The sequence below is a fragment of the Phasianus colchicus genome, chromosome 22 (assembly GCF_987193195.1).
Source record: "Phasianus colchicus chromosome 22, bPhaCol1.hap1.1, whole genome shotgun sequence".
Classification (NCBI taxonomy): domain Eukaryota; kingdom Metazoa; phylum Chordata; class Aves; order Galliformes; family Phasianidae; genus Phasianus; species Phasianus colchicus.
The window spans coordinates 3,730,014-3,745,165 of NC_143457.1; the positions used below are offsets into that span (position 1 = coordinate 3,730,014).

General features: G+C 48.1%; 1 protein-coding gene and 1 long non-coding RNA gene across 16 annotated transcripts in view; one reads left to right on the plus strand and one right to left on the minus strand.

Moving 5' to 3' along the window:
- Window positions 1–7,695, plus strand: part of CASZ1 (castor zinc finger 1) — a 241,600-nt gene extending 233,905 nt beyond the window's left edge. For 12 of the 14 annotated variants that reach the window (XM_090123276.1, XM_090123267.1, XM_090123268.1 and 9 more), the window contains one exon: window positions 2,182–7,695. In XM_090123276.1, coding sequence (XP_089979402.1) covers window positions 2,182–3,443 — 1,262 coding nt within the window. In that variant the 3' untranslated portion in view covers window positions 3,444–7,695. The remainder of the gene's footprint in view (window positions 1–2,181) is intronic. The other 2 variants (XM_031613469.2, XM_031613470.2) reach the window with 1 other exon arrangement.
- Window positions 100–13,622, minus strand: LOC116242623 (uncharacterized). Of its 2 annotated transcripts, XR_016459457.1 has the most exons (5): window positions 9,781–13,622; window positions 9,114–9,283; window positions 1,186–1,259; window positions 966–1,091; window positions 100–492 (listed from the first exon to the last, which is right to left on the minus strand). It is a non-coding gene; the product is annotated as an uncharacterized LOC116242623 (long non-coding RNA). The 2 variants fall into 2 exon arrangements; XR_016459456.1 differs by having other exon boundaries at window positions 9,114–13,622.
- Window positions 13,623–15,152: the final 1,530 nt, after the last annotated feature.

A 15,152-nucleotide genomic window follows, 5' to 3' on the forward strand; every position in this document is an offset into this window, starting at 1 on the left:
GTTTTTACCTATTGATCTTCATATAGTTTTTTGAAATGTTTACATTGTTATTAGTTGAAAAGACAAGTTTATGGCATGTACTTACCATTGAGATTTGATTGGGATTAAATCTGCTGGGGTTTATAATCTCCAGCTGAGCATTAGGGACTGAACGCTGCCTAATGGCTGATGAGTGTAGCAGGTTATCTTCCTTTTCATACCCTTGTTCTGAAACTTGCTGTATGAGGAAAACAAAATTGGTTCAGCTGAAGTTTTAAGCACATCTGTTTGAGCTGTTGTAAAAGCTGAGCAGACGCATCGAGTTTTAAGCAGGTCAGATTCCAAATTCTGTTTATTTCCCAGATATTCTGTCTTCTCTTTACAATGCCTTATCTTGTAGTACTGTCTGAAGGCAAACAAGAGTAGCATCCATAGGTGGTGGTTTGGCTGTAATTTCTTGTAGGTAAGGGAGGAAGGAGTTGATGTGGATAGCAGGGATTTGTCCAGGTGTGCCTAGGAGCAGAGAAGATTTTACAAATGCATTTGCCAAGGGGGATGCAGAATGATCTGGTTGCGGACTCTACTGCTAATAGAAAATAAGCAGTGATAGAAAGCTACTCCTTCACTGGCAGCTGGTTAAATTAGCCTTCGTGTGCAGTTCCCACCAGTCACCACAGTGATCTCATCATGCATGCCCCAATCTGGTGCTCTTATTTGCAGTTTGAGCCCAAGTGCACATAACAGATGGATGTGAAAGATCTTTTGCTCTGCTCACACAGCAACCAGTACAGCCCAGGCACACCAGGATGCCACTGTATGGGGAGGTCAGGTTGCTGCTACCCTGCCTGTAGACTTGCACCTTTCAGTACGGTGCATGTTTAACATTTGGAGGCTTCCTTGGATAATCGTCCAAATCCTTTTCATCTGAAGAGGTGTAAGCTAGCAAGCCAGGTATGGCAAAAATAGCATCCATTGCTTTTACTTACTTGTCAGCAAGGAAAAAACAATCCCACAGCATTCAAACAAATGACTGTTTCCTCAGTCTCCTAGGCGAGGATGCAGGCTGCTCTAGATTCTCAGGTCCCATGCACTGCATGTCTCAAATTGTGCCTCTTTAAAAGGATGGCAATTTCAGCATGAAGATGGAGGGCAAAGAAGAAAAAAAGTGTGTTTTAATTGCAAGCTATAATTTCCAATTACACTCACAGTTTTGCACCTGGTGTGAAATTCTTCTTGCCTCCAACCTCGTGTGCTGCATGTTGGTCCTGGAGATTTTGATTCTGGAAATAGTAAGCAGAGAAGGAAAAAAAGTTAATAGATATAATGAGGTCGAGTCCTTGATGTCAGCTGGATCCTAGGGGACATGAGCACTAGCCAGTTATGCTGGCCCTGTGAATGAAACTGGAAGATAGATGAGGGCTCTTTATTTACTAGGGGCATCATGTGATTTTTGAGACCCATGGGAAAGCTGTAGAACTGGTATTTTCTCTTGGAGTCCGCTGGCTAGTGATGATGAGAATTGGCCCCATTGAACATCTGTCCATCTGTCTTTCTAAGTGCACTCATCGTAATATGTAGGCTCATTACAGTGAGGGATGTTGCAGTCTCCTGGCCAAAGTCCATCCTATTTCTATAAATTCCCCCCCTTGCACTTTCAATCATGCATGGGATCTTCCTCCACTTCCTGCCTGTCCTTGGCAGTTGTAGCGTGTTATGGTGTCCTGCTCACAAGCAGCCTGGACAGGGGAAAGCAGTGCACACCTGCTGGTTTTAAAACACTTAAACTCATTTACTACTTGAACCACAATGAACTGCTGTAAAACAAATCAGCCCTCGGACTGAAAGAAGCCAACTCCTCTGCATTAAAGTTTAGTTTAAGAGGAAAGCAAGACTAGAGGTAACCGAGCAGCAGGAGAGACTCTCAGAGTTGCAAAACAGAGAAGGAGCAACAGGATTTGGATAATATTAAGTTATACAAGAGTGGCAATTGGAGGCAAGGGGGGATGTGCTGAAAATCAGAGGAAGTGATGTGCAGCACCAGTCAGCCAGCGGCCCCAGAGCTGAGGCTGACTGAGAGCCTGGGAGATGAGCTGCTGGGGGGGACTGTTGTGGTGTTGCCTGTGCGAATAGAGAACTTGCCAGGACAGTTAGGAGATGAGGAGAGACCTGTCAGCAATAGCACTCTTCACTTTTTCTCCTCAGGGAATACCATCACTATGCCAACTGCCTCGGGGGCCAAAAAGCGTTTCTGGATTATTGAGGACATGTCCCCATTTGGCAAGCGCCGCAAGACTGCATCCTCACGCAAGATGCTGGATGAAGGGATGATGCTGGAGGGATTCCGGCGCTACGACCTCTACGAGGACTGCAAGGACTCCAGCTGCCAATTCTCTCTCAAGGTTACCCACTACCACTGCACGCGGGAGAATTGTGGCTACAAGTTCTGCGGCCGTACCCACATGTATAAGCACGCCCAGCACCACGACCGCGTTGACAACCTGGTATTGGATGATTTCAAGCGCTTCAAGTCTTCACTGAGTTGCAACTTCCCAGACTGTCAGTTCTCTGGCAATAGCACACACTTCCACTGTCTGCGTTGTGGCTTCCGCTGCACTGACAGCACTAAGGTGACAGCCCACCGTAAGCACCACGGCAAGCAGGATGTCATCAGTGCTGCCGGCTTCTGCCAGTTCAGCTCGAGCGTGGATTGCGAGGTGCCCGACTGCAAGTACAAACTCAAGTGCTCCCACTTCCACTGCACCTACCCTGGCTGCAAACACACGGTGGTGGGCATGTCGCAGATGGACTCGCACAAGCGCAAACACGAGAAGCAGGAGCGAGGGGAGCTGCCTGCCATCTCTCCTGGCCCTGAAGGCCTCGCTCACTCCACTCTCGAGTACGACATCCAGAACTCTTCCATCAACCTGGACAGTTCCCTCAACCTCAGCACTGACAACAACAGCAGCTCCCTCTTCTTCCTGCAAAACGCGGCTGGTGTGGGCCTCAATGACTCCCTGGACCTCAGCAAGAAGCAGTCAGAAGTCGCTGAAGGGCCCTCCCCCAGCAGAGCCGGGGCCGCCCCTCAGGAGCCAGGGGCAGCGGCATCAGGCTCTGGTGAGGTGGAGGATGAAGATGACTCTTCCCAAGAGGATGAAGAGGATGATGAGGAGGAGATGAACGAAGAAGAAGAGGATGATGAAGAGGAGGATGACGATGATGACGATGAGGAGGATGACGAAGAGGAAGACCTGAACACAGATTCTGAAGAATCGCTGCCTGACCCTGAGGGCCTGGCCACTAAAGATGATGGGGAACCAGAGGAGGGTGCTTCTTCTTCCACAGACCATGGTGATGCTTCCAGGCCGCAGGATGAGGCAGCTCCTGCCCTTCCTCCAGCCTCAGCTCCTGCTCCGGCTCCCGCTGCTGCCCTAGCCTCTACGGTTGCTCCAGCAGCTTCTCCTTAATCCCAGAGACAACAGCAGCAGTGGTTTGGTTTTGATCTTACAGAATTACTTAGGGGACCCCACATGAGGCAAGAACAAAGATTTGGGACAGCAAATGAAATACAAACTCCGTGCCACACACACGAGAGAGAGGAAGGAAGGAAACCTATACTCCACAGGCCCCATAAGAGAGACAGGTTCGCAGCGGGACTGGTGCTGCATTGCTTCATTCTGCAGATCACAGAACACAGGGGCAGGATGCAGCAAAAAAGTACCCTTTTATATGGACATGAACCTCGAGGGTACTGGCTGCTTTTCCTTGTCTCCTGAAAGGTGCATGGGGCCTGCGCCCATCTGGGGACCCTTTGTTATGGGTGGGGTTCTGTCCCCCCATTTTTCTTTCTGGGTTTTTTTTTTTCCATGTTTTCAGTTGTACGATATTAATAATAATCTCCACTTCTTGGAGGGGGGTGGGTGGGAACAACAGGTAATGAATTGTAGAAATATATATTTGTGTGTGTGTCTCTTCTATATATATATAATGTACACACACACACACATATATAATATGCAAGGAATTGGTGTCACAAAGACAACTAGCTCAGTTTTTGCCAGTGGGAAGGAGGGGGGCGAGGGGTGCTCTCTCTCCCCCACCTTTCTCCCTCTCTCTCTCTTCTTTCTCCAGCATTAAATGGATGGCATCAGACAGCAGAGGGTGGGAGTGGGTATTTATTGTCACGCAAATGAGGATGCATTAATGAATGAGCAGGGGTGGGAATGGGACACTCCTCTGTTCTTCCAGATCCTTTTTACTATTAATGATAATAATTTTGAATGCTATTTATATTGTAAAACTTTCTCTGTCTACAGCTGTAAGGCACCTCTCCCCATCCCTGCTGTTCTGCCTGTAGGGATTGAGCTGAAGTAACTCGGGAAGGGCACAGCGGGCAGTTAAAGGGTTTGTCACACTGGAGGGCTGGGGTTCAACTCCCATCCAGTTCCATCTCATCCCAACCCCAGGTGCTTTCCCTCTGTTGAGGGTGAGGCTTTTTTGTGGTGCTTCAGTATCCCCATCTCAGGAGGACTCGGTAGAGTCAGGAGGTTGTGAGCTGACACACAGTGCCACGGTGCAGCACAAGGAGCACTGTGCTCGCAGGAGAGCATCCCAGCCGTTAACACAGCCTTGAAAATACTACTTGCTCTCTGCCCCACACAGTGGCATGATAACAGGTATGTCCCCACCCCAGGCCCTCCTCCCCTGCCTTTCTCTGGAGATGGGCACGGCTTTCCGCACGGACTAAAATGTAGCTCTGGTGACTTCCAGAAGAGGGTGAAGGCACCACTGAAGAGGGAGAAGGCAGACAGGCATTCAGGATCCCATGTGGGACGTCCCACTTCTTTGCTCAGCACTGGGTGGGGACCATTCTGCAGCACCCACTAAGCTATTTGCCCAGCCTTGGTTCTTGCAGCCACAAAACATGAGGCTGTCGCAAGCTACACTGCACAGAAAGATGTGGGAAGATGCCAGCAGAGGCCAGGATGCAGTCCAGCTAAAAAATGATGCATTTCTGTGTCCATGCTGATAAGTTTTCCTGAGTGGGGCTGATAGTTCAGGCATTGCATGAGTAAATGGAATTTAGTAAGCTGGGACCTGCTGCCTCCAGAAGCTCAGGCTTTCCCTGGCCACAAGCTCGTCTCCTCCCTGCTCTCTTTCCTAGCCCAGGTTGGGAACACACACTACAGGAGACTGCCCAGGACTCGGGCAGGTGAGGTTGTAGCTGTCTGACCCCAAATCCTCACCAGAGTCTGAGAAAAAGGGCTTCTCTGCATCCACACGGCTCCAAAAGGACCAGCTGTACAGATTAATGCTGGTCGTAGCTCTTTCAGTGCCAGTCTGTAGTCTGTAAGTACACCAGCCTAGCGAAAGGTTCCTTGTGTCTGAGCTGCGTCCCTTTTTCTCTTTAAGCCTGGTTGGTTTTTTTTCCTTACATGCAGCCCCTCCTCAAGCACTTCAGCTCCAAGGGATCCCCACAATTTGTTTCTACCCTGAACAGATAAAGGCCTCAAGGAGTTGAGGTTGCTTTATTTTTTTTTTTTAATTATTTCCCTTAGGAACTGGTGTAGATCAGGTCTGATTTATAAACAAGCAGCACGGCTGCGTACATGTGGGGACAGAATGTTCAGATGATGTTTCAAAAGGAAAGGCAAAAAAAAAATTAAGAAGTTGTACAGTATTTTTTTCTGTAAAGGTTATTACTATATATAGAACAAAAGAGAAACAACCAATGCCAGGGGGACGAGGGGGGTCACCTGCCTTCTGTAAAGCCCTTAGATACGGTTAATTGTGTGCAATTTTTTTTTTTCTTTTTTTTTCTTTTTTTTTTTTTCAATGTAGTGTTTGTTTGTAGGGGGTGGCAGGGGAGGGGGGCCTTAACTCTGTGGTTTGAGGCTGACTTCACACTCCTAGCACTGACCGGAGCTGCACGATTCCGAATTTTAACTTGAATTTTGTAGAGATGAAACAAATGAAAACAAATGAAATATTGTTATTACTAGTTTGTAGTTTATTTAATACTTTGGAGTTCTTTTCCTCTATCAGTTATTTTGTGTGGCTTTTATTTTTACAGGGTTTCATTCTTTTGTTTGTTTTTGTTTTGTTTGGTATATCCCCTGCCCTCTGCTGTGTATTTTCTAGCACAGACCAACTCCTGAACGTAACGAAGCTCCTGTTTCTGGGGCTGAGTGAGGGAACACAGACCTGGAATTTCTAGAACTGGGATGGGGCAAAAACCTCTGCTGTAATGGCAATTGCTGCAGGTTCTGTACTTGCCCGCTTTTCCCATATTCAGCCACTCACATGGTTTGGTGACGGGCTGCAGGAGGACCCCTCAGCTGTAACACAGGCCCCATCTTGCAGACCAGACGTTTTCACTTGGCACCCAGTGGACATCACTGACTTCTGTGGGGGCAGCACGGAGCCCCTGCCCTCACACCCTGTCCTCTGAGCAAGGCAGGCACTCCCTGGGGCACCTCAGTACCACTGGGGCCAGAGGAGCCATGCGTGCTGCTCCACGCAGTGCCTGTACCTCTGCCCCAGCCCATCCCAGCAAGCTGCACTACTGAACCACTGCAAGGCAGTAGGAGAAGGCCGAGGCACAGAGAGGGGAAGGGATTCCCTGGCAGCTGCACTCAGCAGCACTTTGCTGGGGCCTGTGCTGCTGCAGAGCTGTTCCACACCTCCTTCCATGTGGCTCAGAAAGCCAGAGGGGCCCATGTTTATCTATGCACACCACCTTCCCCCTCAAGGCACCCGACTTCTCCCCAGTGTCTCGGCCTTTCTCCCAGTCCTTTATCACCTCTCCTCCAGGAGCTGGCACAAGGAATGCAGGTCCTTTCCCAAGAGGCTCACACTGACCTGTGCCCCACGGCCCTGCCTGGTGTGCGCTGCCCTGCCTTCCCCCAGCCCTGTAACCTGCAGAGCTCTCACCACGTCCATCTTTGCCCCAACAACAACAAGTCTAGAAAGTTAAGCCCGTCTTTTTCTGCCATGCTCAGGCTTTAATTCAGCAAAACTCTTAAGCAAACGCTTCCTGAGCTGGGGCAGATTGAAGCCCATGCTTAAGAGCTTTTCTGAACAAAGGCCCCACCAGCACAGAGGCGCCCATTGCAGAGAGGTGGTTCTTCGCTTCATGCGATCATATCAACAGGACCATTAACACGATGCTGTAAGTGCTTAAAGAACGACCAGAGAGAGAGAGAACAAACTGTGTGAGGAGGGGGGAAAGAGGAGAGAGGAAATGGAGCTGTTCTGTCCAAAACAAAACGAAAAACAAACAAAATAATCCTTGGGATGGACCCTCCTGATTCTGCTACCATTCACTGCTGAGGAGCAAAAAACGAAATCAAAACTATTGACTAGATGGTTGTTTCTAGCCACAAACTCAACTGGATTAAAGTCTGCGTGGAAGGAATTTTGTAAAGAAAAAAAAAAAAAAAAAGAAAAACTTTTTTCCAATGTAGCAAAAAAAAAAAAAAAAAACTTCAAAAAAATAAAAAAAAGACAAAAAAAGACAAAGAGGGAGAATTCTAGCCTTTTGTAATATCCATATTGCACACTAGGACTATAAGCCATTGCTAGCTCATTTTGAATTTTAAATGTGTAATTTTTTTTTGTTTTGTTGTTGTTTTATTTTTTTCTTTCTGTGGGGGAGGGGGGAAATAAATGCTTGAACCACCAATGCTCTTTTTAATGTTTTATAAATATGTATGTGTATATATATAAATATAAAAATAATATGTATGCACATATATATGTGTGTGTGTATATATCTATATGTATATACATATATATAGATATATAGATATATATATAGGTTTTGAGACAAAAATGCAGAAAGTGAAAAAAAAAACCACCCTAAACAGGACGGTGTGCTCTGATTTACTTGAATCTGGTCTCTTCAGCACCTGCGTTATTAAGAACTGAATATTTTTCCACTTGAATTTAGTGCTATTAGAAATTTAATATATGTGTTTTATTTATTTGATTTTTTTTTTTTTTTTTTGCATGACTGATGCAAGGTTTGACATTTTCACTCAATAAAAACTGGAAAAAAAAACCAACAAAGTTTCAAGTGATGGAGTTGTCTTCTTGATTGAGGAGGTGTTTTATTTTTTGGACAGCTGACACATCTCAGAGCAGTTCGGGTCTTTCAAAGCACCGCAGCCCTGGTAATGCCCCCACACCCCTTTAACAGCCACTTTTAGCACCAGCACTGTGGTGATAAGTGCAAACAGAACAGAGTTCTCTTTTTACGGACTCTGGCCTCAAACTTTTCAAGCAGTCTTGCTGTAGTTCCATTTCAAGTGTTCATCAGTGCAGTGATGGAGGCGATCAGTCATAGAATCACAGAATGGCCTGGGTTGCAAAGGAGCACAATGCTCATCCAGTCCCAACCCCCTGCTGTGTGCAGGGTCACCAACCAGCAGCCCAGGCTGCCCAGAGCCACATCCAGCCTGGCCTTGAATGCCTGCAGGGATGGGGCATCCACAGCCTCCTTGGGCAACCTGTTCCAGTGCCTCACCACCTTGAGTGAAAAACTTCCTCCTAATATCCAACCTAAACCTCCCCCATCTCAGTTTAAAACCATTCCCCCTTGTCCTATCACTATCCACCCTCATTCCCCCCTCCTGTTTATACGCTCCCTTCAAGTACTGGAAGGCCACAATGAGGTCTCCCTGGAGGCTTCTCTTCTCCAAGCTAAACAATCCCAGTTCCCTCAAACTTTCCCCATAGGAGGAAATAGGCAATGCTTATGCCTCCATGATGCGCTGATGGGGGATGTGAATTAGAGACGCAGCTGCTTGCGTTTTGACTTTTCCCTTCCTACCTCAGTCTGCAAACTCAGGGTGGCAAACTGGGACCACAGTAGCACCATGCTTGCTGGAACCCACTGGAAACCTTACAGTGGCATCCAAAGCCCTCTAAATTTAGAGCTGTGTGATTATCACCCTATCAAAAGAGAAGCAGGGAGCACGAATGGGCCATCCTGTCTGCATGGAAGGCGTGGGACCAGTCACCTCACTGACAAGAACCAAAATGCAATGCTGAAGCCATATATCGTGATAGAACTTCACAAGGCTACACAAAACTGTACACTACACATCCAAGATCTAAAAGGAAGCATTTCTTACCTGGCCCCTCCGTAGCTTCCTCCTGCTGCTGTCACTTGCATGTGCCACGTGTTGGCAGAGAGAAGTGATGCCCTTGGGGATGAAAAAGTCCTTTTCAGGGCAGATTTTGTCTTTCCATCCACACTGCTACAGCACTGCCTTGGAGCAGCCGAGCCAGCAGTTGTGAGTTCCTGCAAAGGAGCAACAGGTAAGATAAACCCTGGGTGCTCAGTGCAGTTTGTTCCCACCATTCCACCTGAACAAAGGCCAGGCCTGGGCGCTTCCTCACCAGCTCTGGAAACAGGCTTTCCCCACCTGCTCTATGAGGCAGATAGGCACAGGCAGCAGGTGTCATTTGACAAGGACTTGAATAAGCTGCTTTGGGGAGGCAAGGAGCAGTGGCAAAGTTCTCGTTTTACCCAAAGAAAGCAAAGCAAACTCCTCCTGCTTTGCTCTTCCCCACAATGAAAACAGCTGGGTGTCTGTGCCTGCTGCCCTCTGCCACCAGTCAGAGAACCCAGGAGCAGCAAAGCAGAGCCTGCTGAGCCCCATGCACTGGCAGCAGCTGCCTCCTTATTAGCAGAGAGGATTAGACTCCTCTCTCTTTCAAAGCCCCCTGGTTGCTCTGCTGCAGCTCCCAGCCATCCTGTTTTCAGATGTCATTATCTGAACATGCTCTTAATCCGACCTCAGAGCAGAGGTTTGCTCTCTCTGGAGCTCTGCCCACAGCACAGGGGATTTTTACATCACAGTGTTTCTGAGGGGACGCGACACGACTCACAGCTTGGAAGCTCCTGCTGGAACTTGCCTGCTCTCTGCAGAACTCTCACTGCACTTCGTAAGAGAATGGCTAAATCGAGGGAGAAGCAGCGAGTTGAACAAATCAAAGCCTCACTACTGCATTCCTTCCAAGCCCTCGCAATGGGTGATGCTGCAGCTCTGCATCCACTGCACTCAGAACCTTGGGGAGGGAGGGCAGCAGACACCCAGCAAGGCAGCTTGCTTGAAGGTCTGCACAACCACCAGGCACTGTTGCTGCTATTGTACACTGATTACATCGAGCCTATCCCTGTAACAGCATTTTTTGAGCACAGAAGCCCACAGTTAACACGTATTCACAAAACTACACTGCCTGTTTTACAGGAGGCACAGGACATTGGCTTTTCAGCACATGACAAGCAGCACGCAGCAGCCACCAGCACAGGCACCCTCAGCAGGAATAGCCCTCAGCACCAGCCCAGCCCAAATACAGCCCTGCTTTCCCTTTCCATATGATTCATAAGACTTAAAACCAAAACAAGCAGCAAAAGTTCAACTACCTCAAACGAAGAAGCATTCGAAGTATTCTAGGAGACAGAATGGGAGACCAGATGGTTCTGCTGCTGCTTCCCATCATCCTGTTTTTCAGATGTCATTAAACAAACCAGCCTTAGCACAGAGACCTGTCCTTGCTGAGCCATATGGGCCAATACGGACAGAAATAAAGGCAACAGACTACCAGTGTTGGCCTACAATAAGGGTAATGGCCATCCTGATGGCTCTGAAAGATGATCATCACAATTTGTCTAAGTACTTCTCACAGAGCCTAGCGTGGATATTTATGTGGGTTACTAGGAAAACAGCACTTCGGGTTACACCTCTCCTTATGTCCAGACCAACAAGGAATGGTTTCCATACTGCAGCAGGCACTCACTCAATTTGCAGCAATCTTTCTTACAAGCTCATCAGCTCCAGACTGCGCTCCCCTTTAGCAGGCAGCTGTCCCACAGGAGCTGTGAGCACAGAATGCCCCGCAGTCACCAGCAGGTGTGCAGAGCCACCAGTGCCACAGAAACTCCTCACAGCTTGCTCAGCTGAGCACCGAGTGCAGGAAAGCAGGCCTGGCTGGGAGGACGGTTGCTCTGGTAGCACAATGCCTCCTACACCCAGGCAGAAGGAAATTCAGAGTTCTGACTCTTATTGGTAGAGGAAAGGCAGCTGTTATGACGCACAACACATACTGGGCATAGCTCAGAGCTTGCAAGGACTGAGGCTCAGCACTGGCTTCATGCAGCATGCTGACTTCAAGAAAGGACAGGAGACTTGCTGGGAAAATAGGTCTGTTAAATAAGCCCATCTCCATACCTCTAGAGAATGAAATTTGGAATGAAATGGGATTTCAGCATAGATGAGCAGCGGTCAGGGTCCCTGGCTATGAGTCTGCATTGGACATATAATACATTCAGGGCCAGGCTGGATGTGGCTCTGGGCAGCCTGGGCTGCTGGTTGGTGACCCTGCACATAGCAGGGGGTTGGAACTGGGTGAGCATTGTGGTCCTTTTCAGCCCAGGCCATTCTAGGATTCTATGAACACAAAGCACAAGCCCTTCCATGAAGTAAGCTTTGGCACCAACAGCCCTGCTGCACTGCACACACACCGCTCACAGCCCAGCTGAGTTTCACACACACTTCTGAGCTGGTGCAGCCAGGCACAGTGCTTTACAAACCCACAGGTGCCATCCTGCAAGATCACTGGAAGGCCTTTCACAGAGGGAGCTTTGGAGGAAAGGAGAAGAGAAGCTAAGCAGATCTCCCTCTTCCTTTTCCCCCACTTGCATTCCATTGAAGACTGAAGCTACAACTTGACAATGAAATCTCATTTCATCTTCAATTGGAGCATGAACTTTTAAGACCTCTCTGCAAGTCAATGAGCAGCTCGTACCCACTGCAAACACAAAAGCACGTAGATTGCCAAGAATTTTGGAGTTTCACATATGCACACATACACAAATAAAAGATTCCTGTCTCTCTCTACAAAACGGTGATAAACCTAAGTTTAATTTGAACAAATTGGGAAAGAGTGAGAACATACAACTATGCGTACGCATTCTTGTACATGCCTATTTTCTGCAGGTTTGCATGGTACTCAAGAGGGGACGAGGGAAGCCCCCAGTCTGGGTGACAGCACACACCAACACGTGAAGGACCCGCAGGGGTGATGCTTATTACACCCCGTACAGTCATAAGCTGTGGGTATGTAATGCACTTCCACAGTTTTTCATGACCTTGCAAGATTTTTGTTTACTTTCTCTTTTGTCTTACTTATTGTGGGGAGAGAAAACAATAGGAGGGAGGATGAGTTCTTGGTGGCAAGGAGGAGCTTGCTGGGTCCCTCACCTGGGTGCCCTGCAGATGGGAGCAGGCTGTGTCCCCAGGCTGCAGGGTGCTCTGCCACCTCTGCTCCTCCCATCCCCAAAGTGCCCCAGCCCCATCCTGGCTGAGGGGGTGGCCCGTGGAGGCAGCTTCCCTCCTTCCTTTTGCTCTTTTTTGGCAGGGAAACTTTTAAACAAACAAATGAAGAAACACTGAGGATTTAAGTAAACAGACGAAGATTTATCTGACAGGCAGACTAAGGAGCCCGGCCTGCCCCCTTCCCTTCCCACAGGGCAATCTCATGCTCCTGGTACCAACAGCCCTGAGCCCCTCTGTCACCCACAGTCCTGTACCCACTGCCTGCCTCCATCTCACCCTGAACCTGTGTCTGCTGCTGGGAAGGGCTGCTATCACCGTACAGCAAGGAACAAACAAAGCCATCGAATCAAACAGGCAGGCACACAGAGATGAAACCTGCTGTTCATGCTGTACCAGGGCAGGAAGCACCAAACCATGCAGCTGCATGGCAGCAGTTTAACACACAGCCTTTTGTGCATGCACACATCAGTTTGAAATGCTTTAAATAAAGCAAACTTGTTCAAAGGGATGGAGGAACGTCCACTCTACTTTGTCTCTACTTAAATTAAATCAGTTACAGAAATTAATTTTAAAAAGGTGTTACTCTGGCTCCACACAGATAAAACCTAGCTAGCTTATCAACGTGAATGGATGAAGTTGGAAGCAGTCTGTATCTGAAGTGTAGAGAACAAAGGGAAAAGCATGGGGCAACAGGAGAAGGCAGGCATGGCAGCAGGCTGGAACCAGCAGCAGGAGGGCTGACAAACCAGACACACCAGGCAGATAAAGTGACTGAGAGATGGACAAGCAGGCTGGCAAAGGGACAGACACAAAAAGAAAAAAAGGCAACAAAGAAGCCAGTCGTAGTCCTGGATGCTCTGAATCAGTCCTAACCAACCAATCACCTCCTCACTCAGGAGGAACTGTCCTAGAGAAATGCAAGTATTTAATCTAAAACAGAGAAACAGTGCAACCTCAACTGCCCTTCCACTCCTTGGTCATGTTCTTGCAGCTCACATCATAAAAGATACGTGTAACTTGCTCAGAAACAGAAGAGAAAAACCTGAAGGGTTAAATCCTTCAGTAGAGGCAGGAACGAGGGGGTTGGAGGGAAGGGGGGCTCTCTGAGATGCTCCATGCTGTAACCCCTGAGCAGTCCCTGCAAAGCATCTGGGGAGATTTTTAGTCTGAAAGACACTTTACAAAAATAAATTATAATTGAGTTTAATAATCTTCCCCTTTCCAGAAAGGGCCTGACAGATGCTGCCTAGTGCTCACTTCTGCCCCATTTCAAATATTTTTACCTTATTAGGATGAAATATATTATTTTTCTAATGAAAGGATTTTTTTTTTTTTTTTTTTTTTTTTTTTTTTCCAAAGAGCCGGTTTTCCTTTCGTCCAGCTGGTGCCTTTATTAGGTTAGTGCTTGCTCCCTTCTGAGGATGGGATTGTTTTTTTCCCTGAGCTGGGAGAGACCATGCCAGCCCCTCGATCCACAAGTGTGCAGCTCAGAGCCTCCAGGGCTCAGCAAGAGGAAAACCTGGCCTCTCCCTGTATCCTTTCTGCTCCCCATGAATTCAATTTAGGTACACTTCCACTATTTTATTTACTTTTTTTTTTTTTTCCTGACAGCACAGGCAGTGATAAGGTCCAGACTTCCATCAGTGTAACAGATGGACGCAGCTCAGAAGGTGTCTTCAGAGCCTGACTCCTGAGGAAACATAATGTCTGGGAGATGTGAGGATGAAAGGGAAAATTAAGAAAGCTGGACGCTCTCTCCTGTACCCTCAGGTAAATAATTTCCTCCTTATCACCTCCCAGCATTGCTTTATTTATGTTTTCAGCTCCTGGAGGCCAAGCCCCTTACAAGACGTACGCTTGCAGTGGGGCAGAGCTCAAAGCCCAGTCTGGAAGGCACTCAGCTCTAGCCTGGTACCAGGTTTTGGCATGCTGGGTCACCAGCACATACAATTGGTGCTGTACATGAGGCTCCACCACACACAGAAGGGACCTTCCAGATCTTGACTCCAGTACAGCAGGTCTGCAACAAAAAGCTACCTGGCCTTGCTATCCAGCCCAGGTTTCTTCAGGTATCACACAGCCCCCCCAAAGCAAAGGCAGCCTCTATTTCTGTAGCAAGCATTGCAAACAAGCAGCAAAGCAGACTGTTTTTTCCTCAGCCCTACTCCAGGCAGCAACACAGCTTTCCCCCCTGCCCTGCTGCCACCCTGCAGTAAACCTCACACCAGAGTGAGGAACCCCTGGAAAAGCAGCCCATTCTCCCCCATTCACTCACTCCACTAAGGACAAAAGTAAGAAAGAAAATATTTAAAAACCACTTACCTGCTAGAAGCAGCTCAGCTCCACCGTGCAAAGACCACATCTACAATGTCTGCCTCTAAGCCTGGAGGGTGGCTCAGCTCATCACCCACAGCTGTGCAGTCCAGGCCATAGGAGCCAGGCAATCAAAGAGAGTGGCTGCAGCTGGGCAGGGGGCTGCAATCACTGCACCAGAGGGCACAGCCAGTAATGGGAGTTTGTGTCAGCTGCTGGACCTAGCATGAAATCTGCTTCCTAAAGTTGCTTTCTCTGTAGCTTTTATTTGTCACATCCCACTACGCACCAGATGGTACTTTTGCCACCATGTGGGAAAACTGAGGCACGCTACAAGTAAAATGTTCTGTAAAATGTTGGGCAGCAAACAGCAAGATCATGGGGGACCCTGCAGTCCATCCCTTCTGATCTCAAACACTGTTAGGTTACACCCTGGGCATGCAAAAGGCAATAGAAGAACTCCTGATTCTGACAAAGGTACATGTAGGGATAACTGGTTACACCTGGGGGTGAGGA